Raw genomic sequence first — 23,515 nt, 5'->3', positions numbered from 1 at the left:
AGCACTGTTTCCATCGATTTCAGAAATTTTTTGACCCTAAAAGGACCACTGGGGTGATGTCATGGCAAAAATGCTCGGTTTTCCCATAGAGTTACATTGGGTTCGTTGCTTGGGTCGAGCACCTGAGCTTTCCAATTTGCTTGACCCGAACAAAGAGCACCGAGCATTTTAGTGCTCGCTCATCACTAGTTATAAGGTTTGGGGGGCAATCACTTTTTCACATAGAAACCTGTAGGTTTGGATTTATTTTTCCCCTAGTAATAATGCCTTCCTTTAAAAATTGAATTTTGTGATTACTTGTGTTATCTTTGCCTAATATTTAAATTTGTTTGGTGATCTGAAGCTTTTAAGTGTGAAAAACATGCAAAAAAAATAGGAAACCAGGAAAGGGGTAAACACTTTTTCACACAACTGAACAGGGTCGGACTGAGGCACTGGGATACTGGAGCATCCTCAGGTAGGCCCTGCCCCCAGCTCCTGCCTCCTTCATTAGTCCCTGCCCTACATGTCAATAGTGTGTCCCGATTTTAACCCCCCACCCGCTTTCCTGCCCAGGAGTCTATTTTTCCCGCACTGCACTAAGGTAAGCCGCATGCCCCCATGCACCCCATCCTCGCCCTCCCACAGAGACCCACCGCAGCCCCTCACAGCCTGCAATGACATCGCTAGGCTGTTCTCTTCTGTGCGCACAAGACCTGTGATGAGGTCACAGGAGGGGAGGAGTCAGGGGTCACCTGATCAGGGGCCTCAGTGTGTGCAGGACTCTGCTGTGCTGGTTGTCATGCTGGATGAGGGAAAGTTTCTGTGTGGGGTCATGAGGGGTTTACAGGGTAGATGTAGCAGAGCCATGTGTGTACGAGGTGTACAGAGAGGACCCGCATGTGTACAAGGTGTACGGAGCGGAGCCGCGTGTGTACGAGGTATACGGAGCGGAACTGCATGTGTACGATTTGTACGGAGCGGAGCCACGTGTGTACGGGGTGTACGGAGCGGAGCCCTGTGTGTATGAAGTGTTCGGAGCCATGTGTGTGTGCGAGGTGGACGGAGTGGAGCCGTGTGTGTACGAGGTGTACGGAGCAGAGCCATGTGTGTGCGCAAGGTGTGCGGAGCCGCATGTGTATTTGTATGGAGCGGAGCCACGTGTGTACAAGGTGTACAGAGTGGAGCCGTGTGTGTACGGAGTGGAGCCACGTGTGTACGAGGTGTACGAAGTGGAGCTACGTGTGTACAAGATGTACGGAGCTAAGCCACGTGTGTACGAGGTGTACTGAGCGGAGCCTTGTGTGTAAGAGGTGTAAGGAGGGGAGCCGCATGTGTATGAGGTGTACGGAGCAGAGCTGTGTGGGTACGAGGTGTACAGAGCAGAGCCATGTGTGTACGAGGTGTACGGAATGGAGCCACATGTGTACAAGGTGTACGGAGCGGAGTCGCGTGTGTAACATAAGTAACATAGTTTTGAAGGCTGAAGGAAGACCTTATGTCCATCTAGTTCAGCCTATTTTTAGTGCAGCTGTTCTGCATTGTTGATCCTGGGGAAAGCAAAAAACCCACAGAGTAGAAGCCAATTTTCTCCATAGGGAAAAAAATTCCTTCCCCTAAGCTGGGTCAACCATCTACCTATAATATTATGTTATTCGTAACCTTCTATACTGTTACTCACAAGAAAAGCATCCATTCCTTTCTTAAAGTCATTCAGTGAGTTGGCCATCACCACTTCCTCAGGAAGAGAATTCCAGAGCCTCACTGCTCTTACCGTGAAGAACCCTCTTCTATGCTGGTGCAGAAATTGTCTTTCCTCCAAACGAAGAGAAAATAGGCTGAACTAGATGGACATAAGGTCTTCCTTTAGCCTTCAAAACTATGTTACTATGTATGGGGTGTACAGACTGGAGCCATGTGTGTACTTGGTGTATGGAGTGGAGCCATGTGTGTGTGCGAGGTGTACGGAGCTGATCCGTGTGTGTGCGTGGTGTACGGAGCGGAGCCGTGTGTGTACGAGGTGTATGGAACGAAGCCCTGTGTGTATGAAGTGTACGGAGGCATGTGTTTGTATGGGGTGTACGGAGCGGAACTGTTTGTGTATGGGGTGTATGAAACGGAGCCCTGTGTGTACGAAATGTACGGAGCTGAGCCGTATGTGTGCGGAGCAGAGCCATGTGTGTACAAGGTTTACGAGTGGAGCCATGTGTGTACTGAGTGGATCCGTGTGTGTGAAAGGTGTACGGAGCGGAGTCGTGTGTGTAAGAGGCATACAAAGTGGAACCGTGGGTGTATGAGGTGTGTGGAGCCGTCCGTGTACAAGGTGTTTGGTGGGGAGCATTCCTACCTCCCAACCATCCCATATCCAGCAGGACAGTCCCAATTTTGAAAGTCTGCCCACTATCCCGGCCGGGAGATTACTTTTCCCGCGGACACAGGAGTACACGGCGGAGCCCCGAGTAGCACTTTAAAACTCACACGTGACGATCCATCGGAAGTGATGTGCTGGAAGCTGACCGCAAATTAGGTAATTTCAGGAGGAGATTGTGACGGAACCATGGAAACACTTCAGGGAATGCTTCAGATCCATCATCGTGTCCTCTGACAGCGCAAACAGCGGGATTGCCTTGGAATCAGGAATGCCGGCCATGTGAGCGGATCATGATATGTCCTGCATGAGGAGGCTCAGGTGGGCACAATGGGAGCCCGGCTGCTATAGTATCTTTATAGAATCTTTTTTTCTCTCTCTCTGTTCTTTCTTTCCCTCTCTAATCTTTCTTTCTTTCTCTCTTTGTTTCTTTCTCTGTTCTTTCTTTTTTTCTATAATCTTTCATTCTTTCTCTCTCTCTGTTCTTTCTTTCCCTCTCTAATCTTTCTTTCTCTGTTCTTTCTTTCTCTCTGTTCTTTCTTTCCCCTTTCTGTCTTTCTTTCTCTCTCTGTTCTCTCTTTCCCCTCTTTCTTTCTCTCTGTTCTTTCTTTCTCTCTCTGTTCTTTCTTTCCCCTCTTTTTCTCTCTCTCTGTTCTTTCTTTCTTTCCCCTTTCTTTCTCTTTCTCTGTTCTTCCTTTTAGTCAATATGGTCATGTGAGGGCTTATTTTTTGCAGGACGAGTTGTACTTTTGAATGACATCATTGGTTTTAGCATGTTGTGTACTCGAAAATGGGAAAAAAATTCCAAGTGCGGTGAAATTGCAAAAAAAGTGCAATCCTACACTTGTTTTTTGCTTGGCTTTTTTGCTAGGTTCAATAAATGCAAAAAGTGACCTACCATTATGATTCTCCAGGTCATTACAAGTTCATAGACACCTAACATGTCTATGTTCTCTTTTATCTAAGACAAACACAGCAATAAAAACACGCACCATTATAATAAATCGATAATCAGTGTATAATAGTAACACATATTGGTGCAGGAAATAGGACTTATAAATGGAGCTAATCGTAAACAAAACTAACACATGAGGAAAAAACTACGAAAAGAGCCCACTTTTTTTTATATAAAAGTCAAAATTTTTATTATTTCATCAAAAGAGAACATGAACATGGGTAAGACATAAAGTGCAAGTGTGCATAGACAAACAATATACCTAAAGGGTACAGATTTGTACAGGGCATCAAAGAGTACTAAACATATCAAAATCCATATAGATTGTTAGGGATCCATTCAATATACCTATCAATGTACAAATTAAGCTTATGCTGTGTGCTGGTCCACAGAATGTAAGTTTATATATATAATAATCATAGGACCACCACCGCACAGCTGATCTTACCTATATAATAATGGCGATGCCCTGAGACCTGTACCCACCCCAACGCGCGTTTCAGCCTAGCCTTCCTCAGGGGGTGTGAACAAGTGCAAAGGTACAAGGTTTTTAAAAGAGCAGGCAACCAATGAACACGCTGAACGACATCGCTAATGTAATCCCAGAAGTGACGCACCACACACCAAGCAAAAGTCAGGCACATAGACGACGAGACCGGAAATACTATCATCCACGTCATACAGGACGGAGATCCGCAAAAAATGCCCACATCGCTGCACACAGGTATAAGTGTACAGATGCCAAAACCGGAAGTGACATCATCCTGGGCCGAGATCCACACAGACACCAAACCCATCATCCACCGCGGTATGAGAACACCTCCCCTAACTTCCGGCAACTGACATCATTACCATCATGCATAGCGTAAATTCCCAATGGCGTAGGTCCCGTCATCCACCGCACTACTGCACACCATCCTGCCCATACGTTCGAGATTATATCAGGCAATAGTGAACAAATATTTATTCATAACAAACGTCATGTGTCACAGTGTGAGGGCATCATCCGCCCGTGGATAGGTCCCGCGCAGTCATACTGCAAATGTTAAGCAGCAATCTCATATGCGACTAGGCCCCACATGTACATACACCACCAGGTCATAATTTTAACGCATGCCAAGTCACACACACCAATCTGAACTGTGGCCTGGAGGTCAAAAAGACTCCAAATGACACTGGACAGAAAATGGAGGAGAGGCCGGCATGCGTAGATAGGCCACTGATATATAGGGAGGTATACCCATGCCAAAAGGTGTATAAATCAAGATTAATATAATATACAGATATATAGTTAACACCAAACATAGCATATATACAGTGGGGCAAAAAAGTATTTAGTCAGTCAGCAATAGTGCAAGTTCCACCACTTAAAAAGATGAGAGGCGTCTGTAATTTACATCATAGGTAGACCTCAACTATGGGAGACAAACTGAGAAAAAAAAATCCAGAAAATCACATTGTCTGTTTTTTTTTCATTTTATTTGCATATTATGGTGGAAAATAAGTATTTGGTCAGAAACAAGCAATCAAGATTTCTGGCTCTCACAGACCTGTAACTTCTTCTTTAAGAGTCTCCTCTTTCCTCCACTCATTACCTGTAGTAATGGCACCTGTTTAAACTTGTTATCAGTATAAAAAGACACCTGTGCACACCCTCAAACAGTCTGACTCCAAACTCCACTATGGTGAAGACCAAAGAGCTGTCAAAGGACACCAGAAACAAAATTGTAGCCCTGCACCAGGCTGGGAAGACTGAATCTGCAATAGCCAACCAGCTTGGAGTGAAGAAATCAACTGTGGGAGCAATAATTAGAAAATGGAAGACATACAAGACCACGGATAATCTCCCTCGATCTGGTGCTCCACGCAAAATACCACCCCGTGGGGTCAGAATGATCACAAGAACGGTGAGCAAAAATCCCAGAACCACGCGGGGGACCTAGTGAATGAACTGCAGAGAGCTGGGACCAATGTAACAAGGCCTACCATAAGTAACACACTACGCCACCATGGACTCAGATCCTGCAGTGCCAGACGTGGCCCACTGCTTAAGCCTGTACATGTCCGGGCCCGTCTGAAGTTTGCTAGAGAGCATTTGGATGATCCAGAGGAGTTTTGGGAGAATGTCCTATGGTCTGATGAAACCAAACTGGAACTGTTTGGTAGAAACATAACTTGTCGTGTTTGGAGGAAAAAGAATACTGAGTTGCATCCATCAAACACCATACCTACTGTAAAGCATGGTGGTGGAAACATCATGCTTTGGGGCTGTTTCTCTGCAAAGGGGCCAGGACGACTGATCCGGGTACATGAAAGAATGAATGGGGCCATGTATCGGGAGATTTTGAGTGCAAACCTCCTTCCATCAGCAAGGGCATTGAAGATGAAACGTGGCTGGGTCTTTCAACATGACAATGATCCAAAGCACACCGCCAGGGCAACGAAGGAGTGGCTTCGTAAGAAGCATTTCAAGGTCCTGGAGTAGCCTAGCCAGTCTCCAGATCTCAACCCTATAGAAAACCTTGGGAGGGAGTTGAAAGTCCGTGTTGCCAAGCGAAAAGCCAAAAACATCACTGCTCTAGAGGAGATCTGCATGGAGGAATGGGCCAACATACCAACAACAGTGTGTGGCAACCTTGTGAAGACTTACAGAAAACGTTTGACCTCTGTCATTGCTAACAAAGGATATATCACAAAGTATTGAGATGAAATTTTGTTTCTGACCAAATACTTATTTTCCACCATAATATGCAAATAAAATGAAAAAAAAACAGACAATGTGATTTTCTGGATTTTTTTTTCTCAGTTTGTCTCCCATAGTTGAGGTCTACCTATGATGTAAATTACAGACGCCTCTCATCTTTTTAAGTGGTGGAACTTGCACTATTGCTGACTGACTAAATACTTTTTTGCCCCACTGTATATCCACCACCATACAATAGTTATGAATATACATGAAGAACACTTCAAGTTTTTCAATAATGATTGCCGGAACACCAGCGGGTTGAAGGTCGTCACAATTGACAAATCGATGCAATTTTGTTCCAATATCGTAGTAAGGGCAGGAAAAAGGCAGAGTCATTTACACAGAGTCCATATGTATAAGCGTGATCCTGGCCTCCTCTACACCTGACTAGACTTAGGACATAAGGACGGGAGTCACGTGCTGACCCTACACATCGTGGTCACTATAGGTACCGCTCCAGCAGCTGGACTACAAAGGCAAACCTATACCACCTATACACACACCCCTAAACCAAGGACCAAGTCATATCCCTGATGAAAGCTCGAGATGTACAGCTGAAACGTTGGATTGTAACACCATCTTTTTCCACAAAAAAATAAAATCACAACAAAAAAGACTGTCGTTGCAAAGACTCTACTTTCATGTCATTAGAGTGCCGGGGCTACTCCTATACTTTACTTCCGGTTTTGGCGTCTGTACTGGCGTTTTTAATTTTTTTCTCGCTACGCCGTTTAGCGATTGGGTTAATGCTTTTTTTTATTGATAATAGTACAGACTTGGCACTCAAAAGGGAAAATTGAATTTAACAGTTCCTTTATTGTACAAAGCATCCAGTTCAAAATTTTTTGAACGTTTTCGGTCGTACTATCGACCTTCATCAGAAAAGGAAATTTACAGTTGATTTAACTGAAAGGAGCTGTAATGGAAAATTCCATATATCATTAAAGAGACAGCTGTCCTGTGTGGTAATATTCAGTACTGAATATCTGGTCTAAAAGTCTGGAATAAGAGGCGTCTGGTAAGGAGCGGATACTGAAGGTAATAACCTTGTTTTAAGTAGAGGAACACTGGATTTCAGAATTAGGACTGACAAAGGTCCTGGTAAAATAATCTGTAGGTCCATAAATGGAGCTGAGATTTAATTAGAGGATATGCCACATGTTGTGCATAGCAGGCTTGTGTCCCTGATATGAGACTGGTACTGATTGAGGTAGTATGTCCTGCCCAGGTAAGTGTGCCACGGGAGGAGAGGACGCTCTGGTTAGAAAGGCACGTGAGTGCAGGGGAATAGTGCTGTGTCTGTGTCCGGGCGTGTGTACAGCTGCTGCAGGAGATGCTCTACAGCAGCTGAAATCCAAATTCAATTTTCCCTTTTGGGTGCCAAGTCTTTACTATAATCTATAGTGGATTGGATACCCTACTTGTGCACCTCCCTCTCAGTCATCGAGTGCCGTGTTTTTTCTAATTTTTTTTATTGATAGATCGGGCGAATCTGAACATGGTGATACCTAATAGGTGTATGTGTGATTTTTTTTTAATAGTTTTATTTTGATTGGGGCGAAAGGGGGGTGATTTGAACTTTTAGGTTTTGTAAATTTTTTTTAATTTTTAAACATTTTTTTTTTTACTTTTGGCATACTTCAATAGCCTCCATAGGAGGCTTGAAGCATGCACAACCCGATCGGCTCTGCTACATATGGGCGATGAGCAGATCGCCCATATGTAGCAGATTTGCTGCAGTGCTTTGAGCACTGGCCACTAGGCGGCGCTCAAAGCGATCTGCCTGCAGCAACCATAGAGGTCTCTATGAGACCTCTGGTTGTCCAGGCAACGCGTCGCCGACCCCCGATCACGTGATGGGGTCGGCAATGAGCCCACTTCCGGCCCGGCGGCCGGAAGCTCTAGTTAAATGCCCGCTGTCAGTGCTTGACAGCGGGATTTACCTAGTTAATAGCCGCGGGCGGATGGCGATTCCACCCACACCTATTGCGGGCACATGTCAGCTGTTCATAACAACTGACATGTCGCGGCTTGAGGTGGACTCACCGCCGGAGCCCACCTCAAAGCAGGTGAGTCTGACTGCTGATGAATAACAGTACAACTTACACATTGTTGTGCAATGCTAATTTATCCATATCATGTGGGCTGAATAAATATATTGAAACTAGATGGTGGCCCGATTCTAACGCATCGGGTATTCTAGAATATATATGCAGTTTATTTTTGAAGATTTAATAATAATGCAATAATGCCCCTCCAATCCTTATATGTATGGTTCTCTCACCCCCAATCCTGATATGTATGGTTCTCTCACCCCCAATCCTGATATGCATGCTACCCCTCAATCCCCTATCCTGGTATGCATGGCCCCTGACACCCCAATCCTGGAATGCATGGTCCTCTCACCCCCCAATCCTGGTATGCATGGTCCTCTCACCTCTCTTTCCTGGTATGCATGGTCTTCTTACTCCCCTTTCGGGGTATGCATGGTCCACTCACCCCCCAATCTTGGAATGCATGGTCCTCTCACCCCCCAGTCCTGGTATGCATGGTCCTCTCACCCCTCTTTCCTGGTATGCATGGTCCTCTTACCCCCCTTTCGGGGTATGCATGGTCCCCTCACCCCCCAATCCTGGTATTCATGGTCCTCTCACCCCCCAATCCTGGTATGCATGGTCCCCTCACCCCCCTATCCTGGTATGCATGGTCCCCTCATCCCCCTTTCTTGGTATGCATGGTCCTCTCACACCCCAATACTGGTATGTATGCTCACCGTCACCCCCCTTTCCTGGTATGCATGGCCCCTGACACCCCAATCCTGGAATGCATGGTCCTCTCACCCCCCAATCCTGGTATGCATGGTCCTCTCACCTCTCTTTCCTGGTATGCATGGTCTTCTTACTCCCCTTTCGGGGTATGCATGGTCCACTCACCCCCCAATCTTGGAATGCATGGTCCTCTCACCCCCCAGTCCTGGTATGCATGGTCCTCTCACCCCTCTTTCCTGGTATGCATGGTCCTCTTACCCCCCTTTCGGGGTATGCATGGTCCCCTCACCCCCCAATCCTGGTATTCATGGTCCTCTCACCCCCCAATCCTGGTATGCATGGTCCCCTCACCCCCCTATCCTGGTATGCATGGTCCCCTCACCCCCCTTTCTTGGTATGCATGGTCCTCTCACACCCCAATACTGGTATGTATGCTCACCGTCACCCCCCTTTCCTGGTATGTATGGTCCCCTCACCCCCCAAAACTGGTATGCATGGTATTCTCACCCCCCTTTCCTGGTATGCATGGTATCCTCACCCCCCTTTCCTGGTATGCATGGTCCCCTCACCCCCCTTTCCTGGTATGCATGGTCCCCTCACCCCCCTTTCCTGATATGCATGGTCCCCTCACCCCCCAATCCTGGTATGCATGGTCTTCTTACCCTCCTTTTGGGGTATGCATGGTCCCCTCACCCCCCAGTCCTGGTATGCATGGTCCTCTCACCCCCCAATGCTGGTATGCATGGTCCCCTCACCCCTCTATCCTGGCATGCATGGTCCCCTCACCCCCCTTTCTTGGTATGCATGGTCCTCTCACACCCCAATCCTGGTATGTATGCTCACCATCACCCCCCTATCCTGGTATGTATGGTCCCCTCACCCCCCAATCCTGGTATGCATGGTATCCTCACCCCCCTTTCCTGATATGCATGGTCCCCTCACCCCCCAATCCTGGTATACATGGTCCTCTTACCCCCCTTTTGGGGTATGCATGGTCCCTCACCCCTAATCCTGATATGCATGGTCCCCTCACCCCCCTTTCCTGGTATGCATGGTCCCCTCACACTTTTTCTTGGTATGCATGGTCCCTTCACCCCCCTTTCGTGGTATGCATGGTCCCCTCACCCCCCTATCCTGGTATGCATGGTCCCCTCACCCCCCTTTCTTGGTATGCATGGTCCCCTCATCCCCCAGTCCTGGTATGCATGGTCCCCTCACCCCCCAATCCTGGTATGCATGGTCCCCTCACCCCCCAATCCTGGTATGCATGGTCCCCTCACCCCCCAATCCTGGTATGCATGGTCCCCTCACCCCCTATCCTGGTATGCATGGTCCCCTCACCCCCCAATCCTGGTATGCATGGTCCCCTCACCCCCCAATCCTGGTATGCATGGTCCCCTCACCCCCCAATCCTGGTATGCATGGTTCCCTTACCCCCTTTTCCTGGTATGCATGGTCCCCTCACCCCCCCTTCCTGGTATGCATGCTCCCCTCACCCCCTTTCCGTGTAGCCGCGACCAATCAGCGTCGCAGCCCTCTGTCCGCGACCAATCAGCAACGCGGCCCTGTAGCCGCGATCAATCACTGCTGTGGCCCTGTACCAAAATAATATTAAAAAATAAAAAAAAGTTATTCTCACCTTCCGACGGCCTCCTGTCTTCTTTCCACGCGCCCGGCCTCGCGTTCCCAGTAATGCTTAGACCACTGATGACGTCGGTCTTCTTTCTCGCTCTCGCGAGAGTGACGTCGGTCTTCTTTCTCGCTCTCGCGAGAGTGACGTCATCAGCGGTCTAAGCCGCAAAGCATTACTGGGAACGCGAGGCCGGGCGCGTGGAAAGAAGACAGGAGGCTGTCGGAAGGTGAGAATAACTTTTTTTTATTTTAATTCTCTTTTTTACAGATTAAGGCCTGCAGCTGATTGGTCGTGGCCTGGCCTTACCGTTACAAACAGCTGCGTCGCGATTTCGGTTACAGACAGACACGATAAGGCATTTATATACAGTGCCTACAAGTAGTATTCAACCCCCTGCAGATTTAGCAGGTTTACACATTCGGAATTAACTTGGCATTGTGACATTTGGACTGTAGATCAGCCTGGAAGTGTGAAATGCACTGCAGCAAAAAAGAATGTTATTTCTTTGTTTAATTTTTTTTTAAATTGTGAAAAGTTTATTCAGAGTGTCATTTATTATTCAACCCCTCAAACCACCAGAATTCTGTTTGGTTCCCCTAAAGTATTAGGAAGTATTTCAGGCACAAAGAACAATGAGCTTCACATGTTTGGATTAATTATCTCTTTTTCCAGCCTTTTCTGACTATTTAAGACCCTCCCCAAACTTGTGAACAGCACTCATACATGGTCAACATGGGAAAGACAAAGGAGCATTCCAAGGCCATCAGAGACAAGATCATGGAGGGTCACAAGGCTAGCAAGGGGTACAAAACCCTTTCCAAGAAGTTGGGCCTACCTGTCTCCACTGTTGGGAGCATCATCCGGAAGTGGAAGGCTTATGGAACTACTGTTAGCCTTCCACGGCCTGGACAGCCTTTGAAAGTTTCCTCCCGTGCCGAGGCCAGGCTTGTCCGAAGAGTCAAGGCTAACCCAAGGACAACAAGGAAGGAGCTCCGGGAAGATCTCATGGCAGTGGGGACATTGGTTTCAGTCAATACCATAAGTAACGTACTCCACCGCAATGGTCTCCGTTCCAGACGAGCCTGTAAGGTACCTTTACTTTCAAAGCGTCATGTCAAGGCTCGTCTACAGTTTGCTCATGATCACTTGGAGGACTCTGAGACAGACTGGTTCAAGGTTCTCTGGTCTGATGAGACCAAGATCGAGATCTTTGGTGCCAACCACACACGTGACGTTTGGAGACTGGATGGCACTGCATACGACCCCAAGAATACCATCCCTACAGTCAACCATGGTGGTGGCAGCATCATGCTGTGGGGCTGTTTCTCAGCCAAGGGGCCTGGCCATCTGGTCCGCATCCATGGGAAGATGGATAGCACGGCCTACCTGGAGATTTTGGCCAAGAACCTCCGCTCCTCCATCAGGAATCTTAAGATGGGTCGTCATTTCATCTTCCAACAAGACAACGACCCAAAGCACACAGCCAAGAAAACCAAGGCCTGGTTCGAGAGGGAAAAAATCAAGGTGTTGCAGTGGCCTAGTCAGTCTCCTGACCTTAACCCAATTGAAAACTTGTGGAAGGAGCTCAAGATTAAAGTCCACATGAGACACCCAAAGAACCTAGATAACTTGGAGAAGATCGGCATGGAGGAGTGGGCCAAGATATCTCCAGAGACCTGTGCTGGCCTAATCAGGTCTTATAAAAGACGATTATTAGCTGTAATTGCAAACAAGGGTTATTCCACAAAATATTAAACCTAGGGGTTGAATAATAATTGACCCACACTTTTATGTTTAAAATGTATTAAAATTTAACCGAGCCACATAATTTTTTGTTTTTTAAGATTTATGCATCTGTTAATAAATCCTGCTCTTGTTTGAAGTTTGAAGGCTCTAACTTATTTGCATCTTATCAAACCTGCTAAATCTGCAGGGGGTTGAATACTACTTTGTATTATATAAATAGTTAACCTTTTATCCTAAGTTAGTCATTTCCAAATATTTTATTAGTGACCTTTTTAGTCTAAAACTGGTACAGTGAGCATTTTCTATCGATATTGAAATGTGAAATCAAGATGAATTCAGCAAAGTAACAGAACTCCAGACTGTTACACATATGGAGAGACATGCTCTTCCAATGACCCCAATTATTTCAGCATGTGCTCCACTGTGTACAGTGCAGTGGTTACTTAGGTAAGAAATAATTAAAAACAAAGTACACTATAGAATTGAAATCATGTAGTGAGTAGTGCAGAAAATGCATTTAAACAGGAAATTGAAAGTAGAGGTCCCGTGGCATTTGTTTTCAGAAAAGAACAAGTGTGATAAATTCATATCGCATTACTATGGTTGCTCTCCATCACCTGTGTTTTCCTATAAGTAACACAATAAATGTAATCATGCTTCGAATGCAGAGCCTAATTCAGGTATGCAAGTTAGCACCCGTCTCATGTTACCTTCTCCAAATTCTACTTAATAATGAGATTACATGTGTATATATATATATATATATATATATATACATATACACACACAGTGGGTACGGAAAGTATTCAGACCCCTTTACATTTTTCACTCTTTGCTTCATTGCAGCCATTTGGTAAATTAAAAAAAGTTCATTTTTTTCTCATTAATGTACACTCTGCACCCCATCTTGACTGAAAAAAACAGAAATATAGAAATTTTTGAAAATTTAATAAAAAGGAAAAACTGAAATATCACATGGTCATAAGTATTCAGACCTTTTGCTCAGTATTGAGTAGAAGCACCCTTTTGAGCCAATATAGCCATGAGCCTTCTTGGGAATGATGCAACAAGGGGATTTTGTGTCTGAGTCCTTTAACCCCTTTCCTGACATTTGACATACTATCCTGTCCATGTGACCCTGGCCCATATGACCATGGACGGCATAGTACGTCATCGCGATCAGCTGCGTCATCACAGCTGACACCCGGCACTATGTGCCAGGAGTGGTCGGACTGCTCCTGGCACATTAACGCCTGGCACACTGCAATCAAACATGTAGGGAAGATTCGCGTAGGGAGCGGGCTCCCTGCGTGCTTCCCTGAGCCCCTCAGAACAACGAGATGTGCTTGCGTTGTTCCGAGGGCCTCCTTCCTGCAGGCCCCTTTAGTGAACCCCTTAAAAAAAAAAAGGCAAAAAAAAATGCTTTACCATCATACCGCCGATCAAAAAGTGCAATAACACGCGATCAAAAAGATGGATATAAATAAACATGGTACCACTGAAAACGTCATCTTGTCCCACAAAAAACGAGCCATGATATAGCATTGTCAGCAAAAAAATAAAAAAGTTATAGCTCGCAGAATAAAGCAATTAAAAAATAATTATTTTTATATAAAATTGTTTTTAATTGTATAAAAGCGCCAAAGCATAAAAAAGATATAAATGAGGTATCGCTGTAATTGTACTGACCTGAAGAATAAAACCGCTTTATCAATTTTACCATACGCGGAATGGTGTAAACGCCCCCGAAAAGAAATTCATGAAATGCTGGCTTTTGTTCATTCTGCGTTCCAAAAATCGGGATAAAAAGCGATCAAAAAATGTTACGTGCCCAAAAATGGTTCCAATAAAAATAAGTCAACTCGTCCCGCAAAAAATAAGACCTCACATGACTCTGTGGGTCAAAATATGGAAAAATTATAGCTTTCAAAATGTGGTGATGCAAAAACTATTTTATGCAATAAAAAGCGTCTTTTAGCATGTGACAGTTGCCAAACGTAAAAACCCGCTATAAATAGTAAATCACCCCCCCCTTTGTCACCCCTTAGTTAGGGAAAATAATAAAATTAAAAAAAAGATTTTTTTTCGATTTTCCCGTTAGGGTTAGGGCTAGGGTTGAGATTAGGGTTAGGGGTGTGTTGGGGTTAAGGTTGGAGATAGAATTGGGGGGTTTGCACTGTTCAGGCACATCTGGGGCTCTCCAAATGCGATATGGCGTCTGATCTCAATTCCTGCCAATTCTACGTTGAAAAAGTCAAACGGTGCTCCTTCCCTTCCAAACTCTGCCATGCGCCCAAACAGTGGTTTACCCCCACATATGAGGTATCAGCGTACTCAGGACAAATTGCACAACAACTTTTGGGGTCCAATTTCCCCTGTTACCCTTCGGAAAATAAAAAATTAGGAAAAAAATATAATTTTTTAATTTTACGGCTGTATGTTATAAACTTCTGTGAAGCACTTGGGGATTCAAAGTGCTCACCACATGTTAGGCATCAGATTCCATCCGCTGCACAGGAGGAATCCCCAGCCTTGCCTTCTGTGGTCTCCCATTCAGTCCCGACCGCAGAGGAGGCTGCTCAGCAAAGGCGTCGTTCCCGGTGTCTTGCTCAAGCTAGTGCGGTCAGGTTGGTTGCTGCTGCCACCTCTGGTCCAGCTTTAGCAATCCGCACTAGTCTGCAGCAAGCAGCTCCAGAGGCTGTGTCCTTTTTGCAGCCTACTGAGCATGCCCGTGGGACGACCTCTGATTGGAGGTCGGAGGTCACATGCTCAGGTCCTCATGCATCTCGGGTTGGATCATCAGGAAGGTCCCGGAAGGACGCTGCTACAAAAGGTTCACATGGCCGCTCGGCCATGCGCTAATATAGACTCTGATGGTTAGTTGTGTGTGTGATGACGGATGTATGAGACTGGTGACTGACTCATTATGAAACCCCTACCCTCGGTTGTGTATGAGTTAGGGTTTAAGGAAATTGAGTCAGCGCCAGTAGTGGCATAATCTATGTGCCGCAGAGCATCCCGCTCTCCACAAGAGTGTTAGCACCAGATAGCGCCAGTCAGCACAAGGCACCACTGGATCGCATGTGCAGCAGTGTTCCTCACAGCGGCACCGTGTTCAAGTCAAGCACTTACCTCCCCGCTCTGGGTGGTTAGTGTTGTCCGCTTAACTGGTGCAGTGTGCACGTGGTGCAACTATATTATTTAGTTTAGGCATCGCAGTTGTGGTGTCAAACGCTAGTGGGACTAGACGGACTCTAACCCTGCGTCCTTGGGGCAGAGTCCTGTGACTCATAATTAGTGTTCACCTTGCCAAGCCCTGTGAGGTTAACAGGCTCTGGCACTTGTGTTCTGCGGCTCTGTGCAGTAACAGAGTTTGCTCCTGTACACACCGGGTCAGCGGTTACCCCGCCGGTGTTCAGTCAGTGTTCACCATTATCGAGCAGCAGTATACCATCTCTGCACGGTGGACTCCGGGTTGCGAACGCACCTTACTATTATATTTTATTTGGTGCGTTCTGCCAATCCTAACACCACACATCCACACACAGTTCCTTGGGGGGGTCTAGTTTCCAAAATGGGGTCACTTGTGGGGGGTTTCCACTGTATCGACACATCAGGGGCTCTCCAAACACGACATGTCTCAATTCCAGCCAATTTTGCGTTGAAAAAGTCAAACAATGCTCCTTCCCTTCCAAGCTCTGCCATGCGCCCTAACAGTGGTTCCCCCCCACATATCAGGTGTCAGCGTACTCAGGACAAAATGCACAATAAATTTTGCAGTCCAATTTCCCATTACCCTTGGTAAAATAAAAAAAATTGCACCTGAATTAATTTTTTTGTGAAAAAAGTTAAATGTTCATTTTTTTAAAACATTCAAAAAATTCCTATGAAGCACCTGAAGGGTTAATAAATTTTTTGAATGTGGTTTTAAGCACCTTGAGGGGTGCAGTTTTTAGAATGGTATCACTTTTGGGTATTTTCTATCATATAAATCCATCAAAGTGACTTCAAATGTGATGTGGTCCCTAAAAAAAAAATGGTGTTGTAAAAATGAGAAATCGCTGGTCAAATTTTAACCCTTATAACTTCCTAACAAAAAAAAAATTTGGTTCCAAAATTGTGCTGATGTAAAGTAAGCATGTGGGAAATGTTACTTATTAAGTTTTTTGTGTGCCATATCTCTGTGATTTAAGGGCATAAAAATTCAAAGTTGGAAAATTGAGAAATAATCAAAATTTTTGCCAAATTTCCATTTTTTCACAAATAAACGCAAGATATATGAATGAAATTTTACCATGACATGAAGTACAATATGTCACGAGAAAACAATGTCAGAATCACTGGGATCCATAGAAGCGTTCCAGAATTATTACCTCATAAAGGGACAGTGGTCAGAATTGTAAAAATTGGCCCGGTCACTAACGTGCAAACCACACTTGGGGGTAAAGGGGTTAAACTATGTTCACATCACATTTAATCCCACATTTTAGACTCCACCAGGGGTTTCCATGTTAACTCTTGAGCAAAACCATTACTTATAATGAGGTGAACGGAGTCACTTTGTACTCTGTAGAGAAAATGAAAAAGCAACTAACATCTTGTCATGGGGACACCGTGACAGAGAAGGGCCAGAAGATTGTGGCAGTGCAGGTTTTCCTTGCTCTGTCATTGCAATCATTTCAAAGGTTAATCAGTTCAGTTGCTCTCCTGGAGCTCTAAATCCTGAATTGTCTCAGCTGTTCTGAATTGGCTACTCCTTTCTGTTATCCATGTTCACCACTGGCACTTGTGAGTTGCCAGTGATAGTTCTACTACCTGGTTTGAATCAGTTGTTTCGAGAGCTTTTCAGGAGATTCCTGATTGGAGTTGGTTTGCTTGTTTACCCTTTTCCTCTCCCATTTGGTTTGTGCCTCCTATTCCTACCCTGTTTCCCACTCTGTTGTTTTGTGAGTATATTTGTTTGTAGTTTTCTTTCATCCCCATCTGTTAACCCCTTGTCTGTCTGGTTAGGTTTTTGCAATACACTTCGGCCTCACACCTGGATGGGGGAGGGAACAGAGAAGGGGTAAGATAGGAGCATAGCAATGTACAAGACCCCGGCATCTCCACCAGCCGGGGTGATCCAGGGGACAGGGATAGCCTGGGGGTGCCCCTAGTTTGAGAGACTCGGTAGGTGCCCACAGTTCTTTATCACAACGTGACACATCTGAGCCAAAAAATCGACCCAGAACTCAGGTAGAATAATGTAAAAAAAACCCTGCAAAATGTTTATTAAAGGGAATCTGTCACCTGGTTTTGGCGGGCTATTTAAATGAGGTCTGTCTGGTCCGATGGGCGGTGTTTCGGATCTTTGCTGCCTCCCCATCCTTGGCCGCCGTCCGCAGTTTTTTCATGAATAGGAGTCGGTGTCCGCCATCTTTCGCGCATGCACTAAGCATTCTTGGCTCTCGCATGCGCAGTATGCTTTGCCCAACTGCGGGCAAAGCAGAAAAGCCTTACTGCGCATGCACCGGTTAACTAGGCCCCGGAACACAGCAAAATACTTCCATAGCTTAGTTAACCAGCGCATGCGCAGTAAGGTTATACATAAAATTGTATTGCTTAAAACTGATATAATGATAACTTTTCTGGTCATATAATTAGCAGTTACTTTCCAATGTATGGACACACCTTCAGATATACATTCTATATAAAACTGTTTTTATTTAATGCTCTATATCATGTTTAAATAGAATCGAAACTTAATTTTGCTGAGGAGACTTACCATGAAGATGCTCCAGATCAGAAATCTGCACAATATTTTGTGTGGGGACTTACGATAAATAAGAATTATCTTCCCAGCCTACAAAATTGAATACAAGGAGAAAAATAAATAATAAGGTTCATAAATATCAAGGTTCATACAAAGCCATTAGTTTTGAGTTAATGATATTCTTGTGCTTCAGGGCGACCTTTGGGGAGGGTTTTCATGTGGTGCTCTGATGTGGTATTCATCTGTATGGCTTCTGACAGGTCACTAATCCCTCAGTGACTTGTCCTATATTTTACATACTAATTACTATATGCATTGGAAAAACATAATTCCCCTTCAGCAGGCAGGCGCCGGCAGCAGCAGTGCCTGAGCAGCAGCATGATCGCATATGTAAAGTGCATTAAATTGTTTTATTTAGTCATATACAGTGATTATAAAAAAAAATCTTTCTCAAAGTGGCGCCCGAGGTGCCTGCGCAGTAGCATCTATCGGTGATCCGATAGATGCTACTGCACAGGCGCTGGTGGTGCCATTTTGGTAGAGACATTTTTTTTCCTCTAGCAAAATGGCACCATAGCATCTATCAGATCTTACTGCTGCGTAGTTGTGGCCGGCGCCACATTGAGAATTCTTTGGTTTTTTTTTCAGAATCAATGCATATGACTAAATAAAACAATGTAATGCACAGTATACATATGACCATGATAGCCAAAAAGAGGCCAAACTGTTGTGAATTCCCTTGCTCGGAGTTCTGAACCGAAGCTCCCTCTGCTCCCTCTGGTGGTTACTGAGAGTAGTGGAGCTGGCAAGGTTGATGGAGGTTCCCCACAGACGATAATAATTGGGAACCTGGGATTGCTGGCTGGGAGCATATAATTGAGCTGGCTGCTCTTGGAGGTTGCTGGTGATTTCCTCTGTGCGCATTTGGAGTTCTTTTGTCCCCTGCCTGATCTACATGGTTCAGCTAAGTGATTAATTTGCTAATCCTTTGCATCTAATCTGGTTGTGTCATTTTTTTGCTTTCTGTTTTGCTGCTAGGGTTCAGCATGCTCCTTGCTGGGGGCAGCGCTGGGTCCTGCTTCATATGTTGCAGCTTGTTCAGTTCCCTGTTATGTTAGTATCTTTTTGCTTTGCTGCCAGTTTATACCAGAGTGCTGATCTAGCAGGGGTGAGGTCGTGTGACCTCAGGTTTTTTGTATATCAGAAGTGTTGGACTTTTTAAGGGTTTTGTGCGTGATTGCAGACAGTATCTGTTCTGTCCTGTCCTGTCAAAAACAGCTTTAGCCCCACCGTTTGCTCAGTCTGTTCTCTGCCTGTGTTTGTGTCTCATCTTGTCTCACCGACAATATATGTTTGGGGGCTGTCTGTTCCTTTGGGGATCTGCTCCGGGGCAGTTTAGATTTCACTTTTCTGTCTTTAGGCTTAGTTAGTTCTCCGGCTGTGACGAAGCGTCTAGGGCATCGTAGGAACACTCCACGGCTACTGCTAGTTGTGTTGATAGGATCAGGGGTCTGCAATCCATTTAGTTAGCAACTTCTCTGGTCTTCTGGCAGCTTAGCCTGTTCCTGCCATCCTCCTCGGTGACCCATTCATAACACCAAACATGTGGTCAAGGAGAAATAGGAACAATTATATTGTAATAAAATACCTTTACTAATACAACAATTGGTAAGTGGTAACACCACTGTGAGCAGTTAGCGGAATGCACTGATGGGCAGGAGGCAGAGCAAGGGTTAACACATTTATTAACAGTGGTATACTCCATGCAGGGAGATAATGGGCTAAGCATGGGGTAAGGGAGGTGGTATTAGCACGGTATGGGTGCAACTGTTCATGAAAGGGTTAACTTTTCAGTCCGCCAGCTTCCTGACTGCAGAGCGGTAGGTTCCAACAGTGGCGCCCACGCCCATCCTGAGTTGAGGGTCCGGTTCCCGGTGATGGCGGTGGGTCCTTGATCCACGGTTCATCGTACGGAATGCAGAGCAGACTGTGTTACAGCCGGAGCGTGACTCAACAAGGTAGTAATAGGAGGGTGAGGAATTACACAGTTCTGACTGAGTCACCTGGTCTGTCTTAGGCGGCACGTGTGCAACAACCACCGGCCCGGAGAGTCTGCAACTTTCGGCCACAGGAGACAACGGGCACACGGCAGTTTGCTGTCCACAGTCAGTGTCTCTGGATGCAGGGAATCTACAGCGTGGGCCTGCGCTATCACGATGCTCGAGGAACAGAGCACCAATCTTCCCCTGCTGCACGCTCTGTCTTCCCGCCAACTCTTCTCTCCCTTTCCTGCGCACACCATCTTTTATTAAAGACACACCCCCTGCTGTTAAGTGCAAAGTTCGGTCCGGGTCGGAAAGCTTTCCTCCGGGCAACAATGGTCACAGCCCCAACAGTTCCGGAACCGGCGTATGAGAGGTACCCCCAATCTGGTCCATCTTCTTACACCACAACATAAGGGTATCCACACATAAAGATAAAATAGGATTACATATAATAATCAGTATGTAAACTAGGGAGCAGGTCATTGAGGGATCGGTGACCTGTCATAAGCCATCAGTATGAATAGCTCATTAACTCAGAAAGGACATGATATAGGAAAGGGCATAGTTTTCCTCACACATGCAGAAACTTGTTAAAAATGTTAAGCACACGATGGCTCTGCACCTTTCTTTTGGTCTACCTGTTCTGTTCTCCCTTTCTCCTCCAGAGTTGGAAGACTCCTACTAGAAAGGCAGATTGTCAGTTTGGGGGTCAAGAATTTCACTTTACGCCTCTGTCCCTGATATCTATTGGTTTTTATATTGCTGTGGAGAGATTTCCACTTGAGAAGCTTCTACTGCAATATATTTATTATACACTAATATTTGTTATTCACTTAAGCAGCATTTATTTTCGTCTACATACACGTTTGCTTTGCAACATTCTGATCAGGTTTCCAGTTACAAAGCTCTGCAGAAATACACAGGGCCAATATCAATTATTGGTAAAGTGTCCAGACCTCCTGTTTAGTGCCTTACACATATGAAACAAGAACTAATAATTCTGAATCCTGGAAGTCTCATAATCTTTAAATATAATTTCTTCATATCATACGGTATGTTTAATTAAAATTACTCTGCTTACTGGAGGCCTGGAAAATATAAAAATTAATTTCTGCTGATCTTATAGGACAATGAAGTGTAAAGGCAGGCATTCAAATATAAACATTTATATATGGATATATAAAAGGGCTTCTTAGTTGTAATTATTTATATTCTTTTACATTAGTAATATAGTGTAAATATATTAGTAGAATTTGAATTAATTTTATTTCTTATTTATTTTACAGACAGAGCCACTTTTCCATTCTTGTCTTAGTCTGTGTGCAAATGATGCATTTTTGGTGAGTTTTAGCTGTTGTTTTTTGGCTCGGAAATGGCCCAAAAACGCTAGGGAATCCTTATGCAAGCTAATTCAATGACAATCCTGAAGTGTTGTGCACATAATCAGTAACTTTCCATTGAGTGTTTGCAGTGTGTTTTTTTTTCTGCAGCATGTCAATTCTTTGTGTGGATTTTTAGTGTTTTTTACCCAATGATTTTAATTGAGTCAGTCAAATCCACAGCAAAAACGCAGGTATGAAAATGTTTCCGGATTTGCTGAGGACTTGCCGAGTTTTCACAGACTTCTTATGGTGTTTCCCATGCTGTCATCTGTGTGACAGCATGGGAAACACCGGTGTGGCAGTTCTAATTGGCAACAATGTTACCGCCAGTAACCGTTTCCGCTGTTATAAGTCAGCGTGGCCCCACAGAGATACTGTGACCCACAGTAAAAAGTTTACCGCAGGTCAGCAGGCGTCGGCTGATGAGAGACTACCACTTCCAGCTACATCTGCTGTTACTGATAACAGTGATAGCAGGTGCCACTGATGGGAGAAGTAGTCTCTCGTCAGCCAGCGCTTGTGCTTAAACTTAAAAAAAAATAAAATGTAAAGTAATTAAATACATATTCAGATAAAAAACACATTATACTCACCTAAAACCAAATACCCAATGCCCTTGTCTACTAAAAAATAAAAAAATAATAAACAACCATATACTCTCCTGTCTGCAGTAATCCACATAAGCCAGGGTGTCCCATGGCGTTCTCACTTGTAGAACAGTCACATTGAGAGATGTGATGCTCTAAACGGTCTCCGGCTACACACTAAGGCTAAGTTCACACTAGGCATTTTTTAGCGTGTTTTTTAATGCAAATTTTCAGCTGCATTTTACAGTACCAGCAACGTTTATGAGATTTCAGAAATCTCATGCAAACAGACTTGTTTTTTGTCATCAGAGGTTTTTTGCATTTTTTTTGCACTATATTAGCATGCCACTTCTTTCAGCGGTTTTTCAGCATTTTTTAAGCGTTATTCACCCATTGAAATGAATTGGTGGTAAAAAAATGCACCAAAACCTAATTTTATAGAATGAGACTTTTATTTTCAATACTTAATTTTATCAGTGTGCACAATAAACAAATCTAACATGCCGAAACTGCAGCAAAACAAACACAAAAATGCAGCAAAAAAAACTCAAGAAAAGCATGCTTTTTTCTGCAGCTTCTTTCCTGCCAAGAGATCAGATTTTGCTGCAGAAAGAACGTCTAGTGTGAACTTACCCTGACAGGAGCGTCATTGCTCCCGCAGTGTATAGCACTGAGCTGCTGTGAGAGAGGCCACACGAGTTCATCAGCTGATGAGCTCCAGAGATCTCACTTATGACACCACCGCTATGTGAAAACTTTCTCATGCAGCTGTGGTGCTATATGTGAGATCACCGGGGCTCATCAGCTGATGATCTTTGGTAAACTTTCTCACTGCAGCTCAGCATTACACACTGCAGAAGCGATTACATGCACCTGTGTGTGTAGCTGGCGGTCATCAAAGTCATCAAGATTGTCGTAGGACATTTTGTATTATTTACTCGATGGACAGGTGAGGAATATTGTTGTTTATTATTTTAATTCTCTTTCAGGAGACATTGGCTTCACTGGAATGGGCAATGACGTGAGTATGGTTTAGTTTATATTCAATAAATTTAATTAACTATTGAATTCATTATAAGCCTCTCATATTGTCATATAAATCACAAATTTAACTTCCTAAAGTTGTTATCCCAATGGATAGGTGATAAATGTATGATCAGCAAAGGTACAAGTTCTGATACCAATACTGTTCATGTTAGTTCACTTCCCCTGTGGGAATAGAAGAGTAGTGTGAATATATGACCACTTCTCCATTCACTTCTTTCAGCCTACAGGAAGAATATGTGACTATTTTCTCCATATAGAGAATAGAGCAGAGGTCATGTATGTGCACTACTTCTCTTAGAGACCCATAGAACTAAATGGTCTGGTGGTCATGCACAGTTTTGGACTGGAATGCCTCTGACCCACCAGTGAAATTAATTCTAGATGCCCACCTTACAGTTCAAATACAAACAAATGAAGCTGGTGATCTAAAATGCCAAACCTGCTGCATCCAGGGTTCTAGGGAATCTATGTTCACAATATCTAAGTGGATAATAAGCATTTAGTCAA

At 44.6% G+C, this 23,515-nt stretch overlaps 1 protein-coding gene across 1 annotated transcript in view; it reads right to left on the bottom strand.

Annotated features, from left to right (window-relative positions):
• LOC141088638 (heparan-alpha-glucosaminide N-acetyltransferase-like) overlaps positions 1–23,515 on the bottom strand; it is a 482,560-nt gene that overhangs the window by 213,806 nt on the left and 245,239 nt on the right. The window contains exon 8 of the mRNA XM_073574776.1: positions 17,960–18,037. Within this exon, the coding sequence (XP_073430877.1) occupies positions 17,960–18,037 (78 nt within the window). The remainder of the gene's footprint in view (positions 1–17,959; positions 18,038–23,515) is intronic.

This window comes from Dendrobates tinctorius, unplaced genomic scaffold, assembly GCF_039654945.1.
Source record: "Dendrobates tinctorius isolate UK_male_01 unplaced genomic scaffold, ASM3965494v1 ptg000040l, whole genome shotgun sequence".
In the NCBI taxonomy this organism is placed as follows: Eukaryota; Metazoa; Chordata; class Amphibia; order Anura; family Dendrobatidae; genus Dendrobates; species Dendrobates tinctorius.
The sequence above is the reverse complement of the archived record's forward strand: the minus strand, read 5'-3'. Positions and strand labels throughout refer to the sequence as shown.